The following is a 25,461-nucleotide window of genomic DNA, read 5'->3' as shown; positions in this document are numbered from 1 at the left end:
TCGGGGAACCCCCGTGAACCTAGTTTAAAAGATGCACCTCGGCTGAAATTTTAGAACCATTTACTTTATACACCTAAATGTGGTGATAGCCTTTGGTTTGCATAAGGCGAATATTTTTCAAGTTATCAAATTCTAGAGAAATTTGTAAATTATGCCAGGTCCTGATAAAAATTTGTGCTTATTCCGAATTATGGTATGCTCCAAAGGCTTAATAATAACAGAAACACATACATATGACGGATATATATTTTGTATATCAAAGGGCATTTCTGAGCGGTGCCCAGGGGGGGTCCCAAACTGAGAGGGTCCATAGCTTATTAGCAGTTGAAAATAATTTGGAAACTTCAAAAAAACACCTAGTTTTGAGAGTTAATTAAGATTTAAATTTGAAATTTTTAATGTTTACGCAGAAGTCGGTAGAACGAAGTAATAAAATTATAAAATTTAAATTTGCTTTGCGAACATTCCACTGGTTGCGATTGATTATTACAAAAATATCGAAAATGAAATTGAGTGTAAATAGTCACAGAACAAAGCAGATAATTGAGGAAATTAAGTAAAAAATGAGATGGGATTTTGAAATGTGAATAAAAACAACATAGAGAACAAATCGTTAAAAAATTTACACATTTTTAGATATAGTGACTAAAATTACTTTCTGCAGATGTGTATTTTTATGTGGAAGCAGACGCACTTACTCGGGAACCAAGTTGGACCAGAGAACCACGAGAGAGTCAGTTTTCAAAGTAAGTAGTAAAATAGTATTTTTAATAGTATAGAACCAATCAATAAATTACAGCTAATGAGAGCTACTTAATCTGAAAAAAAAATTCATATATGTATGTATTTATAACCAAGTCGTGAATGGAATTGTTGCTACAGAAATTATCCTTATGACAAAGTTATATGGAAATAGATTTTCTGACTGTTAAAGTAGGTGTTTTTGCTGCGAAAATGTCATGGAAGTGAGGGAATTCAATATTTCCATTGTAAAAATTTTCCTGGTAAAATCCAGCATACAAGAAATTTAACCCATAATTGCTGAAACTATAATTAGAATTGATGATAAAAGAAGAGAGAAAGTCGAAAAAAAAGTTCGACAACCGAATATACATATTTAAGTTCGAGAAATTATCCAAAATTTCATTTTTATCGCATTTTTGCCGCAAAAATTTCGCTCTTTGTCCCGCGTAAAGTCCAATCAAATGAGTCAGACATTTTTGTTTGACGATTGAATCACATGATTTTGTCATTTATGGTTAACAGTCAAATTGGACTCAATTAAGTTTTGTACAGATCAGATTTTTTCATGAGCTGGAAAAAAGTGGTCCTGAGAAAAAAATTATTCATGATGTCGTATCCGCCGTTTTGAAATCGTTTTGACCCCGGTAGTTGAGCTCCAGAAATGGGCATCCTGTATATAATTAGCTGGAAAAAGTACCATTCAGTGCAACGGACAGATTCCGGATGCAAATTACACAAAATACTGATTTCCTAATGTGTTTAATACAAGATTTTTCTAATTTGGATTTCGACTACCTCGCAAATTTTTCGCATCTGGTTGTGTAAACTAAACCATCTCGAAACTTCAAAGGATTTTGAAAACTCTCAACTTTAAATATCAAAATTAAAAAAAGAAGACAAAAAACATTTTCTTGGTTTGGAAATACAAAATAATCCAGAAAAGGGGGAAATACGGTTGAGTGATGAAAGACATCTAAATAAATTTTAAAGAAGTTTAATTTTGAAAATGGCAATTGTTGTGTTACTTCAAATGATGCTAAATTAAACATAAAAATTAAAGGAAGTGCAAATTAAACAATTAATTATTGGATGTTTGATGCTGCGTGAAATCGTTTTAGCAAATATCGAGATTTTAACATTTTGAAAATAACTGAAGCTTTTATAAAAAGCATTTAAAAGCAAAACAAGAAGCGAAGATTTGTAGGGAATTTTTCGCAATTTGTTATGTTGATGCGGGTCGAGCAGGTGATGAAAGGTAGGAAATCGTTTGCGGGTTTAATTAATTAAAATTTTTGAACAGTCGGCTTCGTCTTAGGTTACTCTTAAGCAAAATTGTAGCATTGTGAACAACTGGAAGCGAATTCGAACAAGGCTAAAGTGAATATAATTTTTGAAAATTTTGTGGTTTTTGAAGATAATCAAGGTTGCTTAAAATTTGGTTAAAATTGCTGAAAATAATAGGGAAAAAACATATCGATTTAAATTTAATTTTATTCATGATCACGTTAATAATAAAAATTCAATATTAAATGTGTACATATTATTATGACTGAAACCAAGTCCAGAGCTAAGTTTATTCGTATAAAAATTAATTAAAAATGTTGATAGAAATAACGTTAATTTCCCTTAGAAGTCCCTGTTTATGGTAAAAATAGGAAAAAAAGAAAATTAAAACTTCATTGACTGCACAGCACTTCTCGTGACTACTTCAGAGGGAACCATAATGATTGTTTCAAAATTTCTTAGTTCAGGTTAATTTAATCTCATAAAAGGTTTACTGATTTATTAGTACTGCTTGCGTACGAGATAGGAACTTAAATAGTCCAATTTTGCCACTCTGTAAGCCCCTTATTGCCGCTTCGCTGCGGATCACCATTAAAATCACCATCGCCATCATCATTAGTGACTTCAAAGCCTCCGCCGCCATTCATAAGCTATCAAAAATTCCCATAATCAACTTTTTAATTTCCTCTAATAATCTTGCAACTGCAAATTAACAAATTAAAAGATAATATATTTCTTCCCATCATCGATAAGCCATGCACTTCCTATCCTCGGACTTCTCGTTTGTACCTCGCCCCGGGATATGACTACAAGAAGCGGATAATAGAAAATTAGCACTCTGAGTAACAAACATATGAACAACATTAATTCGAAAAACCAGTTGCTGATTGGTCGTCTTCGGTTGGGGACCACGCCCCAATGGTCTCAGCGACCCACCTCGTAGCGCTACGCCCCAAAGTGGCTTTCTAAATAGGAAGTCTGAAAACTGGTTTCAAAACGGCAGTTGCTGCGCGATCTCGTAAGGGACTGCTGCATTGTTGCTGAGTTTAGACTGTGAGTGCCAGGGAGTTGGTCTGAACTAAAGAGGCCAATTTCCGCGTTGGAGCGCGTTCCTTACGCAACGGACTAAAATTAGGCCCCCCCAGACCGACGGTCCTGATTTATCTTTGTGTTAGTGCCAGTTAGAAGTTCGGTTTCCATCGCGTATTGTTTGTTTTCAGTGATTTTGGTGTTTGGGCCCTGTGTTTATCAGGTAAATAGATCAAAAAGTTTATTGAGTGTTGGGAAAAAGGTTCTTCAGGAGGTACGGCCAAAGACTATTGTGTTGGGGCGACAAAAGTAGCCCAAGTGGTTGGAATGCAAGACAGTTTTGTTTCAAGATAATGAGATAAGTAACATGTTCTGTAAAGCGCTGAGGCCAGAAAGAAACACGTTTTTGTGAAAAACACATCTTTGTGAGAAACACGGCTTCCGTCCTATAACTCAAAGCTCCGCACTGATGGTCGCGGAAACTCTAGAAGTAGAACTATTCATTTTACAAACCATTTCTTATAAATTCACCTTTGGAGTACCTATTAAAAGTGGAAAAGTGCTTGTGACATTATAGAAAATAGTCCAAATACTCAACAATATGCGTCAATCAAGAGCATCCTGTATTTGTTTTCGTTATCTTAGAAATTGAATTTGCCAAATCCATTACTCAAAACCCAAAAGTTTCAATTTCATTCACAACCTCTGAGTTAAACGCAGTCATTTGGTAACGTGACATTAATTAAACCCTACTTGAGGGTGTACGTCCATTATGGATTACTTAAGTTGAAATAATATTCAGACCGATATTGGTTGCGTTTACACCAGCAAATTTGTTTCTAGCGAGGTATCCCAAAAATTTCAAAATAATTAATTTTCTGTCTCCCTGTTAAACGTAGCAGATATTTGATGACGGCTACGTTTAACATTACTTAAACCCTCCTTCAACGTATTCAGAATAATCTAAGTTAAACGGACGTTTTTAAATTTACACTAGTAAAAAGCACTTCTTGTAGAAGTGTTTTATAGGTGAAAAGTTCCAAATGAAGTCACTACTTCGATTTTATAATAACCGGAACCATTTGATGACGAAACTTTAATTAAACCCTCCATAAGCCTACATTCATTCTCCGCGCTTAAGTGGGACGGATACTTAAGCTAGAATTCGCAGCGTTTAATTTGATTCTTGAGGAAATGCTTTCATAACGCAAAAACTCAAAATTAATTGATTATCTCCGGGTTAAATACAGTTTAGTAACGTGACATTAATTAATACCCTCCTTAAACGTATGTATATTATAGGTTGCCTAAGTTGAACGGATGTGTAAGCGAAAATCGATCGTGATACTAAAACTAAAAATAAATAAATAAATATATAACTAAACTCTTCAAAAGGGTCAGCAAAAGTGTATTGGGGACCGCTTGACGTGAAAGGATATGTAGATTAAAACTGGCTGCGTTTACACTGACAAATCTGTTCCTTCGGGGCCTGCTTTTATTTAGCTCCACATAAAATATTTCAAAAATCAAGTTATGGATCAAATTATTTTGTTTTGATACCTCCGTCTCTACAGCTTCGAAGTATCAACTTCTAAGGCCATACTGCGTTATCAGTATCACAAGCAGAATCCAATCTGCTAATCTTCGGCTTTCTGAAATAAAAGTCGATCTTACTTTAAATACCCCGGTAGGCCATTCTAAACCATGTCTATTTACAGTGGCAAATCTCCCGAGATTAGTTCATCGATTTTCATAAGATTACATGTGGCAAATATTTTCTTTATCAAATTTCATTCAAAGTCAAATAAACGTTAAGAAAGTTGTTGGTCAGATTAGAAATCTATCGGCGAAAATCTTTGTATATTGTGTATAAGCAACAGATTAAATAGCAATTTTAGCTTATGAAGATGGATGGTTGAATCGGGATTAAATTTCGATTTAGGTGCCGGAATGGATAAAACTGGCGATAATCCCACTTTTACAGTTTTTAATGGTGATCTAATTAAAAGCGCTCCAGCGATGATAAAATCGACACTTCACCAAAAGTCGCCGATAGAGGCACTTCAAATTTTAAGTGGTTGATTTTTAATAACCGTTAAAAGTAGGGGTTAAAACTGTGGTTTTGTTTTAAAAAAGTATCGTTTTTAAAGGTAAGAAAACTATAGTATTTTTCTTGAAAAAGGGAAATAGGAAACTTTTGATTTAAATCGCTCTATGTGTGAAGATTTCTATAAACACCTCTTCAAAGAAGAATTCAGTTTAAAATCGAATCTTCGACCAATCGTAAAGTATTCAGGTGTCAGTAGTACCCGATTCTCCAAAGGTCAGATATTCGGATCTTCGATTGAACCTCCTGTTTCAATGTTGTCACTCTCAATTGGCCCAATTTCAATTATTTACGAGCTACTTTATTTCACTTCGGAACTCGACAAAAGCGTCTTATGCATTTTTCAATTATTGGAAAAATACATTACTAAAGTTATCAGATACACAAATACCATGGAAACTTCGTCACAAACGTCCAGGATCTGCATGGAACTAATGGACTTAGTTGCTGGAAGGTCAACTAAGGCTTCCTCGCAAATACACTTTTGATAGGCCGCGTTAAAGTTTGTCTTTGTCACTCTCAAACTACTTAAGTCTTTGTCGCACTTGAAGACCAATCAAAACCGTCAGTCATTTTAATTTGACAATTGAGCAATCCCGAGTTACCATTTCGTCTTTAAATTTGGAAACGTGTTAATTTTTGGTAATAATTTTGTTTGACTTTAGTGTTTTCGCGTATATTTTCGTGACGGTAAATATTTTTTGAGATAAATGAAGTGACACCTTAACGTGGATTAAGGCGGCCATTTTCTTTTGCGCAGCGAAGACTTTGGATAAAAATGTTACTTAATTTAATCCTAGAAATGTTGTGAAAAAGAATTAAAGCACCCTCATTGAATATTTAGGCTGGAGATATGACCAATGTAAGATCAGCTTGATAATAGATTTTCCTGTTCAAGACTGCACAAGTTCAATAAGAGCAAGGAGATTATCTGCTATACCTATAGGGCCAGTACACTAAAGTTCTGTTAGCTTCATGAAGAAAATAATATTTCATGGGAAATTTCATCGCTTTTATGAAAACTACCTAGTTTTTGAAGTTATTGAGACGTAGCGCTTAGCAGCAACACGGCTCCAGCTACAGCGCAACTGTAGCTGAAGCCGGGAAGTGCCCGTTTCCATTGGCTCGTTGCTTCATATCTATGAAAAAGATGCTTTTGGTGAAGTTACCAGCCCTTCTACATTTTCATTTGCGCTGAAGCGTCACCGTGAACGATAATTGCATCTGAATATACGAATTTGGCCCTTTCGAAGAGTCTTAAATTATCAAGACAAAAATTACCACTGCCCAGCCCGGGAAATTCCCATAACTTCATTACTTAATTTTACTGTTGTCTGATTTTTGGAAATTTAAAAAATTCACCTTGTTCTGTCGCAGCTTAAAATCAAAAATTCAAATTTGCGTTAATTTTTCTTCTGTCTCTAAAAGATCTTTTTGGTTCTACGCGCAGCTGAAGTTCTTTAATTTCTGATGATTCAGGAAGACTTAAACTAACTTTTTTAGCGTATCTTTAAGGTCCAAATTTGCTCTCTCGCACTTACTTTCCCCAAGATCGAAATCTCGATGGAAATGAAGGAGGCCAAGCGTTGAAGAGTTTCCCCGTTTCCCTGGAAGCCTGGAATATTTTTTCCAGCATTTCCGTGCATTGACCGTTAGTGCAAATAACCTTAATGATATCTGGAAAAAAAATCCCTAGAAAATAATCAAGACAAGGACCAAATTCTCTCAATAGCAGCACACCTCGGTACACGTTATTATCAAATATGAAGTGCTCCATGATCTGAGACTTTCTTCGGGAACTTATTCCTAACCACCCCCCAACTGGTTGAGATAATCTTTTATATCAATTTTTTAGATTGTTCCATTTGAGAGTTACAAACTTCTAGATTCTGCGAATTTTTTCCGACAAATTCCCAGCCTCAACGGTCCACGTGAGCGCCCTGGCCGAAAAATCTCCGATTAAGAAAATTTATAATGACTCACGTGAGTTGTTGATCACGATTCTGGTAGAGCGGGAGAAATTGGCTGATGTTTTGACTTGATTTAATCGTTTCAATGTAAATTATTTTGTTGGCAGAGTTGCCAGGGCTTTGATACATTGTATACATAAGCCTCATAGCTTACGCGCATCGCGTTCAAAATAGTTCAACGTAGATGCCCAATGTTTTCTAGAAGCTTCTGGAAGTTTCCTCCTTTTTCTGGATTAAAAATGCCACAATTCGCTGCAGTCGTTCATGCCTGTTCAGCGGCTGTCGAATGCGCCTCTGCAACCTCTTTTGATGTGCCATCAGTTTTTTCAGGTAATTCATTTCCTGCAGCTTTTCTCTCTATCATTTGCGGCAACGAGACGCGTCATCTTATTTGCACGGACTTTTTCGGTCAGTTTCCCCGCATTCCTCTGAGACTGCGACCAGCAAAAAGCACCCACTCTTCACTTCGCCATGAATAATAGTGTAAAATGTGCAAAATTCTCAGAAGCTCGGTATCAGATTTCAAATTAACAACAACAAATCATCAAAAAAAAAAGTTAACGTCTAAAATATGCGCGTTTTCTTGCTGGCATGCAGTCGACAGCTCGTCTAGATATGAATAAAGATTTATGTAAAACAGCGTTTGATTTAAAACCTCGGTGTACAGCACATCAGCTGCTTGAAGCCAACGTCAATCCTTTTGCAGCTTCGCCATGCTCGAGACTGGACTACAATATGTATCAGTGGCACAAGAAACTGTCCTGTCCTTGTGCCACTGATACACATTACACATAGTGACCACTAATGAGAAAATCCAACTGAAGCCGATTCCGGCTTTAATGAATCTTAATGGATTGTCCAAAGTGTCCCCTTTGTCCGCCGCGAATTGAACACTTGATTTGCTCGACGTTGTGTACTGCCAAAGGGGGAAATTTGCATTTCGTCCCGTAATAATTATGTTAACCGGTGAAATAATAATGATCTTACAATAACATGTTAATTTCGTGATCGTTCTAAAACAATCGCCCGTCATTACGGTTTGTGTATTAAAGCGATTAACGTCGATCAATCAAACATGAGTAGTGGATTTTGAATGCTATTTTGATTAGCGAATACGTTTTTAAAATATGCGGAGTAGTTGAACCCTCGGAATATGTTCCAGGAGGGGTCCAATCGCACGCGATGACCGAGGGTTGAGCCGCTCTGCCGCCCCCGAGAGCGATGCTGTCGGCCGGCATGGGATACGGTGCCGCCCCCGGCACAGTGATGGGGTCCACGCCCTCTTACTCCTCGCCGCCAGCCAGACACAGCCCCCTACCCAGCTTCGGATTCACGCAGGAGCAAGTTGCTTGCGTGTGCGAGGTTAGTAATTTGGGGATGATTAGGGTATGTGCGGGGTAAATTTGCATGCGAAATAAGGTCCCTTTTGATGGTTCATGTCAGAAAATTCGAAAGAATCTGTAATAGCAGCCAGCGATCGGTTGACGCTGGCCGCGTTTGATTTGTGATCGTTACTAATAATTCACGGCACACAGGGTCCTTTCGTAGTATGTGGATTATTCTTGAAAAGTGTTTGATAAGCTGCATAAAGCTCTGCCCTTGTTCCACGCATACCAATGAAGTTGTCGTTATTCAAGGCCTATCATGTGCAGCGGCCCTTTTGGTCGAATAGAAATGTTTTTTCCACGAGAAATAGTTCAAATTCAAAGTTTTTAGCGTTTAACCAGGAGAGGGAATAATGGCTATGAAACATATAATAACATAGAAATTTCCATTCTGCAACTCTTCTTTCATATTCGTTTCTATCCAGTCTTTTTCGACTTTTCTTCTGTGACAACTTTGATTGATTTTGATTAAGATCAATCAAACATAGTTAAAATCAAAAATAGTTTAAATTATTCTAATTTAGTTAGAAAAAGCACAATTGCGCACCTGCAGAAGGTCCATCGGTTCAAAAATGGGTAAGACCGACTGTCATTTCAGTGTTAAATCTCAATTTTTGCTGAAATTCTCCAATTATCTGTTTTATTTTGTGGTCTCTGTCTACCTATATGTTTTTATTTATCTTAAAAACACGGAAAAAATCTGTAGTTCTGTGAAAACTTCATCGGTCAATTGTGGAAAAGAATTAGCTTAAGGTACCTTAAAGCTGGCGCCACTCATAAATATAATATAAATAAGCAGATGATAATTTGCTTATTTTAAGCTGTACTCTGTTTTCATTATTTATTACATTTTTCGATTCTCCATGTTTTATTTTGCAGTCTTTTTAATTGTCAACTGCTTAAGATATAGACGTCTGAAATATGACTGTTGAAGCCATAACTTACAGCCGTTTAAGTTAGAGCTAAAGGCTTTTTTTCACTGTCCTTATCTAGATCTACCGTCAGGTAGACTAAAAATATTTCTAATGTGACGGAAATGCCCTTACTTTAGGACGGTATTTCCGTTGTACAGTTTTAGGAGATGTTCTATATACAAGGTAAGTTTTCTCGATGATTTGCGAAGGGATCTCGGAAACTAACAGGGTTATGATAAGGAAAGAATTGCAGCTTTAGGGGATTGAAGCTACTTTTGGTTTTTTGAAAAAGTCCATGGTTTACTAGATATTTAGCAACAACCAAATTTTGTCGATTTCTTTTAATCGACTCATGTAGCTGTGTAATTATTGCTTCTAGTGAAATTATGTAAATACGAATATTGTAAATAATTTTAAAAAATAAAGCCTTTATTAACCTAAAAAATATAGATTAATCAGTTTTTTTCTGACAACTGTCATTTTTGACATATGGCATAAAATTACATTTTTTAATGAAATTCATAATAAGTTATGAAGTATTTAAAAAGGTATTTTTTCAAATAATTTTTTTTTTATTTTAAAATTGGTCATTACAGAGGCGCGTTTTTAATTCAAGGTCAAATATCTCAAAAACGGTAAGACCTAAGTATAGGCCATTATACAGAAAATGTGTTTTAAATATTATATAAAATCTAAAAATAAAATAATATGCTGGGAGTCCCATTTGAAATAAGCAAGTTGACAGCTATTTCCGGTTAAACCGGAAGTGACAGGAAGTTGAAAATATTTTTAAAAAACAGTAAACGTCGAAGTTAACTTAACTCCAACTTTTCAAATTTGTATTACTTTTAGATTCTAGTACACTTTTAATGAGCGGGTTGCGTGAATAACCCTGTATAGTATTAACACTTTGTCGTTCACATTTTTTTATAGAAGAAAATAATAATCATCCTTTCGTGTTGGATAAAATGCTTGGAACTTATTATTTTGGTTATAATTTAAAAGCAACTTTTTACATTAATTTATTATTTTGTTGGCCATTTAATTTTAAGTTCTTAATGGGTACACTACTAGATATCCATTTTCAACAATGGCAAAAGGCAAATCAAATTCACTCGATTTGAGATGCAGAATTATTCAGTTTTATAAGCAAAGAATATTACAAAAAGGCATTTCTATCAGACTAAATATTCCAAAAAATAATTTATCGCGTATTATTAAACAGTTTAGAGTATACGGTCACGTTATCTGGGGAAATGGTACAGGCAGACCTAAGAAGACGAATGAGAATGAATAAAAAAAATGATCAGCATTGCCAACAATGATCCGTTTCTGTCATCATTTAAAGATTTTGCAAAAAATACAAATAGATGGACATTCAGAGATATAACCGAAAACCATCAGAAGAAGGCTGCTAGAAAGTGGTCTAAAATTCTATTGTCCAATGAAAAAAACACTGTTATGGAAGGACATCAAAGCACAGTTACAATTTGTACTTGATCTGGGCAGCGCAAGATTGGAAAAAAATTCTTTTTAATAATGAACCCAAATGCAACCTTATTTCTAGTGACGATACAATCCTCGTAAGGCGTTCAAAGGGCCAAAGACTAAATAAAAAATGTATGAAACCTGCCATTAGGTATGGTGGAAGAAGTGCGTTAGTATGGGGATGCTTTTGTTGGAATTGTATGGGCCGCACTCATCGTATTATTGGAAAAATTGATATATTCATGTATCGGGATATATTGAGAGATATAATGAAACCCTATTAATTTGAATAATTGTCAGTCAACTTTATTTTCCAACACGATAATGATTTCAAGCTTTCTGCAAAACTAGTAAAAGAGCGGTTAGAGCAAGGACAAGTGTGTACCATGAAATGGCCTGCTCAAAGTTCAGATTTAAATCCAATCGAGAATCTATGGGACCCTGCAGATAGTATGATCCGAACAAGGAAACCCATTAGAAATGGAAATGAACTGTATGAAAGGTTCATACAAGCCTAGCATCAAGTTAATCGGCGACTAATTGAAAAATTAATACAATTAATGTTTAGAAGGATGGCAGAAGTGACCAAACCAAAGAGATATCACACCAAATACTAAAGCTTTTTTAGTTCCTGTTTTTAACAATGAGATTTTCTATTAAATTAACTAGGTTCCAACGATTTTGTTCAGTTATTATTGATTTTTTTGCCATAAACATAAAATTTTGAGAGAATTTTTTTTAAATTTTGTTATAGTTAAAGTGTATTTTTATTAATAGTAAAACTACGATAAAAAAAATTGTTAATATTCATCAAATTTTCAATTTATACGAACTTTGAAAAGTTCCAAGTGTTTTGGCCAATACTGTACTTGCTAAAATAATTCTTATTTTTCCTAAGCTTATTTAAAAAGAGTTCTTAAAATAAATTTCACCTGTTCATAAGCATTTTGTTAAATTTCTTTTTATCATGTTTATATATTTCATTTACCTTTTTTCCTCACTCTTTAATGTGATATTTTATATGTATATTTGTCTTTTTTTTAATTTTTGACTGTGATATGTCCATATAAAAAAATGAAGTTGATGATAGTAGATGGAAACAGAACGTATTACAAATTCGAGAGTTCTGTCTCAAAAAGAATAAAACGTAACGAAAAAGCGACATTTATTTTTTTATCATCTCTATAAATAAGTTCAGAATAAAATAAAAACAATTTAAGGAAATATTGGTTTTTCTCGATTATTTCTGGAACCAGTTAGAATTTTCTCAATTTTGCAACGTAGTTTTATTCCGCATAACATTTGCATAAATATGCCCCAATTTAACTTCATATCTTTTAAAGTTCTAGACCCTAATAGCGAACGGCGAATTTGAGTAACGCTGCAAATGCGTATAGTTCCTAAAAAAGTTTGACAACATCGCAAACACACTTTTCATAAATCGCCCAAGATTTTGTTTTTGTTCTAATTACACCAACATTCACCACCAATCATATGCGCCAATCGCTTTAGTTTGACAAATGAGGGCCGCTGTGTTGCCATTTAGACCTTAAACCTTGCAGTATGTACATTTGTGATTATCGAAAGCCATATCTTATTATACTTTGTGAGTTTATATAAGTTTGAAATTTGAGAGTCAACTTTCGATGTGTAGAGTAAATTTGCGCGTAAAATCAAATCGTTCAAAGCATCATACGCTGCACAATTTTTAGTAAATTGAAACTGCATATACATACGTTATAAATTTATATAAAATTCTCTCAAGTTTGTTGATTTCTCACACTTTTTCGGAATGTTGCGAAGGGATGCCAAAAACTCCCTCAATTATCGCATAGAACAGTTAGAAAGCTTGCATAATAAATATTAACTTATATCATTGATATCCTAATTTAATGATTGGAGCGTGAAATCCAATGACTGAATATCTGTTACTGAAAATTAAAAAACAAACATTACGATCATTAAATTCTTATATTTATTGTACCGTAGTAAACCGCCAAAGGCGTCTTGCAAATTCGACATTTTCTCCCACTGTGTGACATTAGCTCATGATTGACGTCACGTCAAGATAGCCCTGGGTGACTTTACGAGGGGTGATGGAAAAGTTATATCAATTTCTTTCGAGGCATTTTAAGAGAGCGTTTGAAACGCTATTCTGCAGATTTATGTCAGACCCTCAGGAGAGGTACTATTAGAAATCTCTCTGAAATAAATACCTCATTGCCAGTTTAGGGGAACAATGTGCGGGTGAGTTGGGTTGGAATAGGCAACCACACGCACATAGAACCAACGCCTAGTTGTAAAAGTGAGGAACATTCATGTTGAATTATTGAGGATTCAGTTCTTGCCAGACACGTGAATTATGATAAAAACCCATAAAAGCGATAAATAAAAAGAAAATAAACGGGCATATCTTTTATGCGGACCATTCGTGTTTAACTCGCTGTCTATGCGGTCGTTACGAGTTCTCGTAAAGTACCGAGTGCACAGAGGGATCAAGTTACTCCGAAAGCATTACACAGGAAACGTTACCCATGTAAACAAAAATAAAACACTGTTAAGAGCCAAATTTACGTCCCTATTTATTTAACATTCGTGTCGAGAAGTGCATATAATTAGGTTCAATCGACGTTTCAGTTTTTTTCATAATACTGACGAATAAGCGAAACTACATTTACCAGGAATGCTTGATGGTCGAATATGAAACACCCACGTAGAACGGCGATATACCTCAACATCCAGGGTCGGTGGTAATACGAGATTAATTCCCGCCAAAGCGGTACCCGGGAATGATAAATAGGACCCGTGGTTCTTGGGCTTGAACTTGCACCCAACGTGGGAGACACGACTTGCTGAGTTCGCAATCGCAATTCCTCTTATGGTACCTTATCAGGGAATTACGTCATGTTCCCTCAGCAATAATAAAATGTCATTTGCTTGCTGAAAATTAATTCGAAATTTCGTTCTTAAGATATCGATAACACGATGCGAATTCCATTGCTAAATCGAAGTCTGCTCGTTATTTGCAGTGAACAAGGTGATATCGCCGTTGCAGGGATAAAATGTATTATTATTTATTATTAGTTAAATTATTATCGGCTTTGTGTGTGAATTTTCACTGACTCACCCACTGTAGATGTGAGGATTATTAGCCTCAGTTTTCAACAATTAGTTTGTCGATTTTGCAAAATCCAGTCGTTATTTAAAATAAAAATTCGCATTTTATATCCCCTTATGACGTTCATATCCAATGCGGTAATTAAATGACCCATATGGGCGCCTTTTCCTCCTTCTTATCGTATTCAATAAAACCATAATACGTCTCGATGATAATTAATATCTTGTGGCAGAGGTATTAACACTTTAAATTAATGGTTGTTGATAAGCCCAATTCGACCACTCTATCATTACTTCAGAAGACCGGATATATGAGCAATCAGGTATGGCAATCTTGCTTTTAATACCAACTTTGTGAAGGAAATTTATCTGTGTTGGTATGTTCGTTATTTTGTTTGGGTTATTGCATTGAGCGAGACTACTTCCTGATTGGTATTTGAAAAATGTTACACAATAAAAACTACTTCCAGTGTGTTAAAAAATGGTTGAAAATTTCTTGATTGAAGCTAATTTTAGATGGAAGTTGAGTGACGAACAGTGTTTACTTTTGTCGCGAATTTAGATATTTTCGCCTCCGAAAATGTTGAACTTTTAATCGCCTTTTACCCACATTTTCGGTACCTTTATAAATAGGATTTGACTATAATTTTGATTAAATATCGCCAATTTGAATTTTTTAACTCTGAACTAAAATTTTAATTTTTACTCTGAAATTTTTACCCACATGTTTTCAACCGCATAAGTCGCTTCTTTTGCCTCTGCAGAGTTTTACCTGCCGATCAAATGCGCCAGCAATTTTCGTTTTGGAAAGCGAGCAATGTTATGTCGCGTAATTTTGAGATATTCGAGATTCGAATTATTTGCAAAAATTGAGTTTTTTCTAATAGTACGCAGTATTTTCAAATACAGGATCATTTTTGAAAACCTGTTCACCCAAAAAACCTCAAAAACTTTTGTAGTATAAAAAAATTTGCAAAAACATTCTAATTTTTTGGGGGCCTTTTGACTCATAAATGAATGTGTTGCTACTCATCCCCTTACCCTCACACCCCAACTTAAAAAAATCAAGTGGGAACACCCATCCTGTGATACATCAGTGTATAGCAAAAATATTTCTAAAAGCAATTCTGTGCTCAGCAATTCTGCTTTTTTGAATTCTTTTTTTTTAATCATCTTTTGAAGCTGCTATGTCTTATCGAATTATTTAATTTGATTTGAGTAAACGGTACTAAAAAAATTGAACGTAAAATTCAAGTAGTAAATTTTTATTAATCATTCGTACAAATTTTCAAATTGAGCATTGTTGTGCCCTAAACAGTAAGCGCGCATGAACGACTTTCTGCTCGGCCGATTTTTGTGCCCGATAATTTATCGGCCAATTTTTGATCGATTGGCTCGAGATATAGAATAGTCCGATTTTATCGTCGGCGGCGAGAAAAACTAAATGGACTTTATAGAAGCTCTGCGATATTGCTTTACTCGCTGAATTATGTAAAAAAAAATTTAAAAGAGGTACTAGATTCACCCTATAATCAGTCCAAGGCTAGAAAAGGGTCAGTTTCATCAATCTTTTGAGAAAATAAGGGATGCTAAAATCTGGCCATTCCGGGTGTATTGTTAAAAATGATGATGTACATAGGCGTAACATAAGGGTAAGCTATAAGACAATAAACATTAAACGAAGCAATATGCAAAGAAGTTATATCAATTTTTTTCTACTTCACGATAGGTGCCCATAAATCGGGTAAAATGAAGCTCTTTCGCATAACTCCATTAAAAACTAGACTTAGATACATCGGTCGCTGGCACTTGGATCGGAAATTTGCCTCTGGACTCAGATTTTCTAATTGGCCAATTTTTCAACCGTTCATACGCGCGGTTAGGTATAAGTGTATTGCCGTTAGTGACCGACTCTCAAATCAGCCGAGCAGAAAGTCGTTCATGCGCGCCTTGCCTTAAAAGGTGATTAAAAAACATATTCAAAAAGCAGAAATGCATATAGAGTGATTTTTAGGAAGATTTTAGCTATTCATTGATGTGCCACAAGAAAGATGTCCCCATTTAATTTTTTTAAGTTGGGGTGCGTGGGGGTGAGTACCATGTTATGGGTACTAAAAAAATAAATATTTACGTGTTTTTGTAAATTTTTTTATACTGCAATAGTTTTTGAGACTTTTTGATGGTACAATTAAAAAAAAATTACCCTGTATATTTCTCACTATTTGCGTACACCACAAGGTGTATAGTTCTCAAATTCTGAACTCCTTTTTCTTCGTTTCAGGTTCTTCAACAAGCAGGCAACGTAGAGCGTTTAGGTCGATTCCTGTGGTCATTGCCCGAATGTGATAAACTTCACAACAACGAGTCAGTACTCAAGGCGAAAGCTATAGTGGCCTTCCACAAAGGCAACTTTAAGGAACTGTACAAGATCCTGGAAGGACACCAATTCAGCCCGCACAATCACGCCAAGCTGCAAGCTCTGTGGCTCAAAGCTCACTATATAGAAGCTGAGAGACTTCGAGGTAAGTCAAAATTGCGATAAATTTGCTGGATAATCAAAAATGTCGATGAGTGTTTGCTTCTTAATGAATACTGAAATTGGAGAGATATGATTTGCAGAAAGGCGGTACCATTTGTTAGTAAATAAGCTGCTTCTCTTATACTCTTTTAGTGCTCAGAGTGCATCGAAAAAACTCGTTAATTTTTTAAAAAGGGGAATTGTTCATTCAGCTTTGTAAACTATTCAATAATAATTATTGATTTTGTGCGGCATTAATACGATTAATTTGAGATACTATTTAAGTCAATTGTTTTACTGGTTCCTGAGATATCAGCGTTTAAATTTTGAAAACTTGCAAAAGTAGGTGCTTCCCCTTTTACAACTTCTTAGAAAAATTTCAAAATTGTTTAGGTTTCGTTGTTTAGTTTAGTGGAGTGACATGGAACCTTCATTTATGTCAAGGACCTCAACTGGAACTTTCGAAAGTATTTTTTTAGAACTCCCAATTTACACCATTTTCAAAATTGCGAAGCACTAGTGAGACTCTATATTTCCGAAATCAAAAAAGACGTTGCAACCCAATTTACATATGCTGTAGAATGCATAGGGGTAATTAATTTTAAAATTGGTAAAAAGTAGACACTTCCCCCCCTTTTAGAGATCCTAAGGAAGCTTTCTAAATTTTTGAGGCGCCTTTTTTTCGTTTGAGCGATGTGAACCTAGTTCTGGTTATCTTACTTGAAGTTCTAGGGCCTGAGAAAAGTATTTTTAAGAACTCTCATTTTCCAACACTTTCAAAATCGCAAAAATGGATACTAACCTGAACCCGTATCTCAGAAACCAAAAGAGAAATTGCAACTATATTTATGTACGATTAGAACGCATCAATAACAAATTTAAACAATCGCCTCGTATTTAATAAACCAACATGGCTATCACTTTCATCGCAGAGCATTGCGAAATTCATGATCATCAATCACGACCGAAAGACTTAATGTACAGACCCAGATGAGTTCCATCCGAGAGACGCAATGTAGCTCACTGCTATGTGAGATGCGAGGAAAAGAGATGGCAAAAGGAATGTTTCTTTCATATTGAATTTTTCCGATGATCCTTTCTTTCGTCATTTCTCTTTTACACATTGTGACATCTAATAGATCTGTCTCCCTCTTTCGTTCCCGTACGGCGAAAAGTCAAGTTGATGCTGGAAATGCAACCCATGTTTTGACAAGTTCATCCGGTGGTACCGCAGAAAATGACCACTAGTTTTCCATGGAGTTTCAGATTAGCAAAAGTCTATTTGGTATTTCTCAAAGATGTAAATATTTCGTGTTTGCGTAGGCACCGATACAAACACGAACTGAACCACTTTCCAGGCAAACCGATGTAAACTAAACCACTTTCCAGGCAGGCCTTTGGGAGCTGTAGGTAAATACAGGGTGCGCCGGAAATTTCCCCTGCCCCGCACCATTTGGGATGGAGAGGAGACTAGTTACTGCTTCAAAGAGAAATCCAGAACCGTCCTGCGCGACTGGTACTCCCATAACCCCTATCCAAGCCCCCGAGAAAAGCGGGAACTGGCCGAAGCCACCGGACTGACAACCACCCAAGTGTCCAATTGGTTCAAGAACCGTAGACAGCGGGATCGGGCCGCCGAACACAAAGACAGGTAAGAATGTGATTAATGGTGGAAATGTTAACTTGACCGGTGATATTATCTATAATAAATAATACTCATAATATTTTAATGAAAACTACAGACCACCGTCAACGGAGGAGATGGGTCTGACCTCTCAATTTCATTGAGGGCTCGAACGGGCCCGTTTCAGCAGGAATCGGGTTTCACCTGCGGGTCGACAAGAAACTTGATATGCGGAAAGCGGCCCCGTCGACTGATACGGTGCTGGCAAACGTAGTGTTGCAGGATGTTTTTCGTATTCGTTTTAATGCTAAACTGCGATGTCGGATGGACTATTATAAAGCGAATTGCGGTTTTTTCGCTCTTTTTATATGTTTTTTTTTTTTTACTGCAGATACTAGATGGGTACCTGGACGGGTGGAGGGAGTCGCCCTGTATAAAGCCGCAGACGAAGAACGTTTTGAAACCCTATATATTGTTTGCAGCAAACGGGGGAGTTGCCGCTCGGTGCGGTGTCGGGTTTCGCCAAAACAACGAAGCCTGTTCAAACATCCTCTCCGCGGCCACCGCACTTCTGCCGCCCTCCACCGCCATTGCCGTTTGTGCAAACAAAGACCTCTATTTTGTCTTTCGACCAAATTTCTTTCCCTCTCGGGGTTTTAGTTAAATAGCGACTTCTTTCTCTCCAGCGATCTTGCGTTAAAAACAACATATTTCGCGTTATTGGAAAATGGCAAAACTGCGAAAAGTTTCCTTTGCAAACGAACTGAAACCAGTTACCCCAAACCCGATCGAATTACTCTCCATCCAATGCCACTTCTTATAAATGAAACTGACACCGGGCTGACAGTGTCGATTTCTTCGCGACTTATTGTGGTCGATAAAAGCACTGGGGCATGCACCTACATTCTAATGCTGTAAACAGTGAATTTATTATTCGATTGAGTAACGAAATTTGCGTTCAACAAGACTGGACACTGGATATTCCCTTAGTGCAATGAAATACATTGGTGAACTCGGTTTCCAGTTGAGTTTTATTCCCGGTATCGAATATCCCGGACCGTCGAGTCACAATCTAAATTTAACCACAAGATCCATATTTTGAAACTGTATCGCCTCAGCTGAAAGAATTTACTTACACCTTCGCTTTGTTTTCGTCTAGCAGGCATAGTCATTAACCTACTTTCCGTCATTTCTTTAGAATGTGTAATTTTAATACAGAAAATTTCAAACACTTTTAGGTCTATAGATCAAAATCCTGACAACGTTGCCTGGAAGGTTACTTCCACTAAGACAAAGAGATCGGTAAATTTCATTTAATTGCTTCTATGGAAACTGGCCTCTTGGCAAAGCTATCAGCACATCGATTTTCCAGTACAGAGCATGGGATAATTACTATAACAGACTTGGTTATATAATCTTTGTACGCCACTGCCCTTAGGGTGGGTCCACAAAAACTCAAATATATTTAAGCAAATCGTCGCTTAAACAAACACTTATCTGGGCCTTTTCTTCGCTTCGGCAAGAGGCATTCCGACACCCTGGGGAGCCCAATGTGACAAGTGGTGCACATGTGTTTACCAAATTCCGCTAAAGCATTCTTCAAACGACCTCTCACTTTTCGGTACGACACGCCAAGACTTGGTACCCAAGTTCCTTGAACCGGCACTGGTTTTCAGCACATATGGCATTATATATTAATGAGAATTGGCAGTGGGTTTTAGGTTGAGATTGTTCATGAGAGACGGAATATTGATTTGAAATTTATTAAAATTAAATCCAAATCTACAAGGACTAATACTAACGGTAGAAACCTAGTCAATATTACGACAAACAGCTCATGGTTGTAGGCAACGTACCATGCAAATCTATACGTACAATAATGTGGTTTTACGTCATGTTAGTTATGTTTATCTCAAGTTACTGACATCTGTTACGTAAATTGCTTGAATTAAAAATACTGAGTTTATCGATTTTGATATTTTTTCCCAAAATTCAATTGAAATTCCTTGATCCATCACTATTTTTTCCCACCTATAACAATATGTATTAACGAGAATTAGTAGTGGGTTTTACGAGAGCTTAATAGGTTGCTTAAGATTTGAAAATAATGATAATGATTTTAAATTCATTTTCATTACATTCGAATGCACGAATACTCCTATAAGAGGATATCACCAGTCAGTACTGTAACAAGAAACTTATGATTGTAGAAAACTCACTATACACATTTATGCTAAAAACGATGTAGTCGTGCATCGGCTCTCAATGTAGTCGGCTACGTTTACCTCGAATTAAATATCGCCAAACGAACAGTTTGGCGATTTTTAAAGGCTTAATTGAGATTCTTCGATTCGACACTGCCTTTTGCACATGGAATAAAATATGTATTAACGAAAAAGAGACACTTTTTTGTTGGTTAAATTTGCTCAAGGAAATTTCAGTATCAATTGAAAAACAAATTTTTTTGTATTTATTTTTTTGAATTCATTCACATCAGACTTTTCGCCTGGAAGAACGACCCTTAACAGTAATAATTAATAGTAATTGCAGACAAAGTAAAGTGCACATCCACCTAAAACAATGTGGCCCCGCGTTACATCGGACACTGGCTAAGTTCATTTCAAGTTACCGACATTTGTTATGTAGAACAAACACTCAAGCCAATAACGCTCCATTTTACGATTTTAAGTGTTTTTAAAGATTTAGTTGAAATTGCTTTGAACCGACACTGTTATTCACGATATCCGAAATGTTCCAGATTTAAGAAAAAGACGGAGGAATGATTTAAATACAGACCTGTAAGATAGTGGGAGGGGTCGAAGGTGTAACTAAGGTAAACGTAACTAAAAACATACGGGGTGGCTGGAAAAACTGTAAAAAGAGCTAAATTAAAGGAATGTTCAATACTGCGGCAAACGGTTCCCATTGTATAAATAACCCCTCATACATGCATTTTCCTAAGACAATGCAGCCATATTGAATATTGGTAACGTTTACCTTGAGTTTCTAACATCTGTTATGTAAAATATTTAGCTAAAACGCTGTTTATAGACATTTTTGAACAAAATTTCCTTGAAAATAAATTTCCAGACTAAATTCCCCACAATGGAGGTAAACTCGTAATGGAAAATTTACATTCAAAACAAACCCAAACTGTTTGTTTTAAATGAAACAGATTTGATGCGTATTTTTCTAGGTATAGCGGTCGAATTTCTATTTCTAGTTAAGAGGTATCGAATGACGCGATATTCGCTGGACCTGGAATCTGAGAATAGATCGCCAGCTCTCTATTTTAAACGAGACACACAATACAATAATAACGATGCCAAAGGAAAGACATTCGTTTTGCGCAGTTGCGAATTTCTTCGAATTATTGAATGAAATATTGAGAGCGACTTTCCCATGAAGTTATCGACCCTAATTGTGCTAATCAGCAGTGAAAAGTAAACAGGCACATCCACGGATCGAATTACCTGGTGGAAACCCCACAAGTTTTATTAGACGCCCCGGGGAGTATCAAAAAGGGGATGACATGTTCTGCATTGTTTCCTTCTATCCATTGTAATTTGAGCGTCTGTTCAGAATCACCCGCATTTCACCATTGTCACAATCCAATTATTGTTGTTTTGTTGCAGCAACCAATCCATGTCGGACAAACCTCACATGGACACCAGTGGTTCGGAAAGCGAGTCGGATAGCCACCCCAACAAAATGGCGGCTTATAGCAGCCCAGTAATGGTTCCCCCCCAACTGAACTCATACCCAGCCCTCGCCGCCACTGGCATGGGGCAGCCCCTCTACCAAACCCCTGGGGGAATCCTGCATGACTACCAGACTTTGTGACAGTGGCTTACAGTTCCTACTGACATTCACAATAACGATAATAGTTCTAGTTGTAATTTGTAGGTAATAATGACTATATGCCTAAGAAGTGAGTTGCTTTACAATGTTGATGGTTAAGTTTCGAAGTAATAGAGCAATTATTATTGTAAAGATACCTAGTGATTTGACGTTAAACGTCGTATTTGTAAGATTCTTTTATTAGATTTAAAATCATGACATAATGGCGAAGGAAGAAAGCGTGAAATTTCATTCTAAAACTATTTTTTTCGTTTTATCTGTTCTTCCTTTAGGTGCACATGCAAAATGGTATAATTCACACTTTGTATATTTAAAAACCACCATGAACTTATTGTTATATAGGCACACCTAGATAGTTTTGCATCTCAATCGTACTTTGACGCCAATATGATTGGTGAGGACTGTGGTAGCGCTGTTCTCAATATTAACTGTTTTTGATTATTTTGTTATGAAATAAAATTGTTTTAAAAATTTATTATTATATAAAATATGATGTAAATAAAAATGATTTTTAAGCAGATATTTTCACGGTAAGGGCTTGATACACCTTTCTGGCGGTCAGCTAATGTAAAAATTTCCCCCGAGCATTTTAGGGAAATTTCCATATAAATGAGAAAGTCAGAGGAGCAACGTATTTGTTAATGTGCTGATTTTCGTGGAAATTATCCTGCAGACAAAGTTACCAACAGTTTAGCAAACCAGGCCTACTCTTCGCGTGCACATTGCCTCCTCCGATAGTAGCTAAATTTAAAGAAGCGATATTCGCCATTGCCATGACAGCACATCTTTAATCAAAATTATCCGATATACAAGGTATTTTAAATTCGACCCTCACGATTAAGACCTCGGAAATTAGAGGAGATACAAAAAAGTTTTATGGGGGCAAAATTGCAAAATTTAGGGCTTGACCGAATGACATTTTCAAAATGTGAATTTTCTGAGTGCTTCCGAAGATACCTGAAAAAAATTAAAAACTAAGAGATTTCGTTGTTATTTATTTTTACCGTTATTTGACAAGGGAGTCAAAAACCACAAGAACATTTTCATTGCCACTTTTTCTCAGCTACACAATGATGTTTTCAGATTTGCTATCTGACGTTTCGTTTTTCGTCTACCATCATCAACTTTTTTTATAGGCGCCATATTGGATTTTTCGACAGAAAAATAGCGCGTTTCATTAATGCACAACTTTCTATAATTTGCTATTTTAAATGCCCAAATATTTAAATTGAAAAAATATTACCTTAGTTGGCATTGACTCCATCGAAAGATTTTCTTTTATTCGCATCACATGACAGAACTTGTCAAACGAGATCGGCGCGTGCAGATTTCCAATGAAAACAAGTGAGGCTTTGCATTCCATGCGAACAAAACAATAACGTCACAGTAATGGCATCGTCGTATCTCTTTACGTTTCGGTCAACGAAAATACCAAAATTGGGATAAACTTTTCGGAAATAATCGGGCAAATTGTGTTTTAAATTAAATCAAGGCATAAAGGAACGTGGTGAAAGCTCGTTCAGTATTATGCCAAGCTAAAAACAGATAAAAATCGAGTTTTCAAAATCCTGTTAGATTTGACAATTCCGCGAGTTGTGCCGTGTACGTTCGGGATGTCGAAGATACACGAATCGTATAATTATGCGTGAGAACTCATCCCGCCAAAAACTAACGGAGCGTGGTATTTATTAACTGTCAAAGGATGGTCCCCGCAATGTAGAAATGGACAAGGTATGAGAGCCGTATTTAATTTTCCAATGTCCCAACTAACTTGATGTAAGTAGTAGTAATTAATTTAGGGCCCAATTATAAATGTGATGTCAACTTTAATTGCCGTCTCATTTCCATAGAAATATCACAAAGATTTAATGATTAATATCCCGTTACCTGTTTCCAAAGAAACTATGAATCTGACTAATGTGGCCAATACCTACATATGTCCTATTTCAACGTTTCTGTGGCAATTAGCTTGTATTAACGTTAACAGAGCATTTACTAATTTCACGGTTAAAAGGTGGTAAAAAATTAGTATTTATGTTCGTAATTTAATTAAATATGTTCGACTAAAATTCAACGTTCCACATGAATTAAGTTTCTTTATTTCCAAAATTATTAAAAAGAAACTACAGTACAATCACGATATATGAACACAAAAAATCTGGAGATATTCATACTACCAGAAACGTTCATATTAATAAAGGTTAAATGAATTCTAAATTAACCATACAGGGTCTCCCAAATAAAATTTACGCTTTATAAAATCTCCGATTTCGTCCAAATGTGGAAAATATACTAAAATCTGGCAATTTTAACTTGAGGAGGAACCAAATTTTATCTTTGTTTCGAAGTAATTTTGCATCTCTCTAGCACCTAGACCCATTTCTTCAAAAACTTTAAATGGCAAGAGAGGTCGAGTCACATATTATTTTGAAGCTGCTTCCATTCTCTACGCAACCATGTTTTTTTTTTCAAGTTTAAGAGATTAGATTTTCAGAATCACGAAATTGTTGTAGGCTTATTGAAATTTTCAATATTATTAATCCGGTACAGTCTTATATAACCACGTTTTTTCGTGTCCTGTATCTCTTTAAAACTTTGGACATCACAGATTTGTGAACCAAAAAATGTTTTGCATTGTCAGTTTGTTTTGCTCCACTTTTAAAAGCTTCAACAATGTTTTATTGCAAATCTTGGGACAAATACCTTCCAGCAGGCATTCTCAAGACACCATAAATCAAACTCGTAAAAAAAATATACTTCGCAAAACGCAGAATTCGACTGACAATGCACTTTGTAAAGCATAATTTCTTTAGTTTTGTCTCGATAAATAAATAAAAAATCAACAAATATGTTTACCATCGAAAATAGAAAAAAATTATATTGTTTGTATTGAATAAATATTTCCTACCGTCAAACTCCACATGCAAACGTCCTTAACCGGACTTATCGCCGCATCAGAGAAACTGGATCAATTCGCCGGAATTTAGAGTCCATAGGCAATTACAATAGGCCTGAAGAAGAAGAGCAAATCTTTCTTGCCTTAATGGTGAATCCAAAAATTAGATACATTTGTGTAAGTATTGATATTTAAGTTTTTAGATGATTTTAATATGTATATAAGAATACATAATGTAAAGGTACTAACGATTTTTGTGACGATACAGGAGTTATGTGTATAACATAGAATTGTAAATTTGGAATTGTTGAAGCATATGTTATGTGAAATAATTGTGTCAAGACATAAGGTATTCATAGCGGGATCAATTTGGATTAAATGGTGGATGCGAAAGAATTTTTAGGCGTAGCGCCATCTGGGAGCGTGGATTATTAATTTGTTCTTTGCGTATACTTGTAGATTTCTTTTTTGTGTGCTTTTACAGATTTCTGTTTCGTGTGCATTTGTAGATTTCTTGTTTATAG

The 25,461-nt window shown here is 35.8% G+C and overlaps 1 protein-coding gene and 1 long non-coding RNA gene across 2 annotated transcripts; one reads left to right on the top strand and one right to left on the bottom strand.

Moving 5' to 3' along the window:
* Positions 1 to 2,699: 2,699 nt before the first annotated feature.
* On the bottom strand, positions 2,700 to 3,002 carry LOC136418360 (uncharacterized). The gene is made up of 2 exons (XR_010752907.1): positions 2,891 to 3,002; positions 2,700 to 2,834 (listed from the first exon to the last, which is right to left on the bottom strand). It is a non-coding gene; the product is annotated as an uncharacterized lncRNA (long non-coding RNA).
* A 73-nt stretch (positions 3,003 to 3,075) lies between these two features.
* LOC136418359 (homeobox protein six1-like) lies at positions 3,076 to 22,561 on the top strand. The gene is made up of 5 exons (XM_066404404.1): positions 3,076 to 3,280; positions 8,297 to 8,496; positions 16,320 to 16,560; positions 17,946 to 18,207; positions 21,816 to 22,561. Exons 2-5 carry the CDS (start codon positions 8,356 to 8,358, stop codon positions 22,021 to 22,023), a joined length of 852 nt encoding a protein of 283 aa, XP_066260501.1. The 5' UTR covers positions 3,076 to 3,280; positions 8,297 to 8,355; the 3' UTR covers positions 22,024 to 22,561.
* The last annotated feature ends 2,900 nt before the right edge of the window (positions 22,562 to 25,461 follow it).

Source organism: Euwallacea similis, chromosome 34, assembly GCF_039881205.1.
Source record: "Euwallacea similis isolate ESF13 chromosome 34, ESF131.1, whole genome shotgun sequence".
NCBI classification, from domain to species: Eukaryota; Metazoa; Arthropoda; class Insecta; order Coleoptera; family Curculionidae; genus Euwallacea; species Euwallacea similis.
Note: the sequence above shows the minus strand (reverse complement) of the source record. Positions and strands in the feature narration are given on the sequence as shown.

What these genes read in the sequence shown, in the direction of transcription:
- LOC136418359 (XM_066404404.1), top strand. Translation starts at nt 8,356, where the DNA reads ATGCTGTCGGCCGGCATGGGATACGGTGCCGCCCCCGGCACAGTGATG. An exon ending in AAGTTGCTTGCGTGTGCGAG is followed by an intron (nt 8,497 to 16,319) that starts GTTAGTAATTTG and finishes TCTTCGTTTCAG; the next exon opens with GTTCTTCAACAAGCAGGCAA. An exon ending in GCCGCCGAACACAAAGACAG is followed by an intron (nt 18,208 to 21,815) that starts GTAAGAATGTGA and finishes GTTTTGTTGCAG; the next exon opens with CAACCAATCCATGTCGGACA.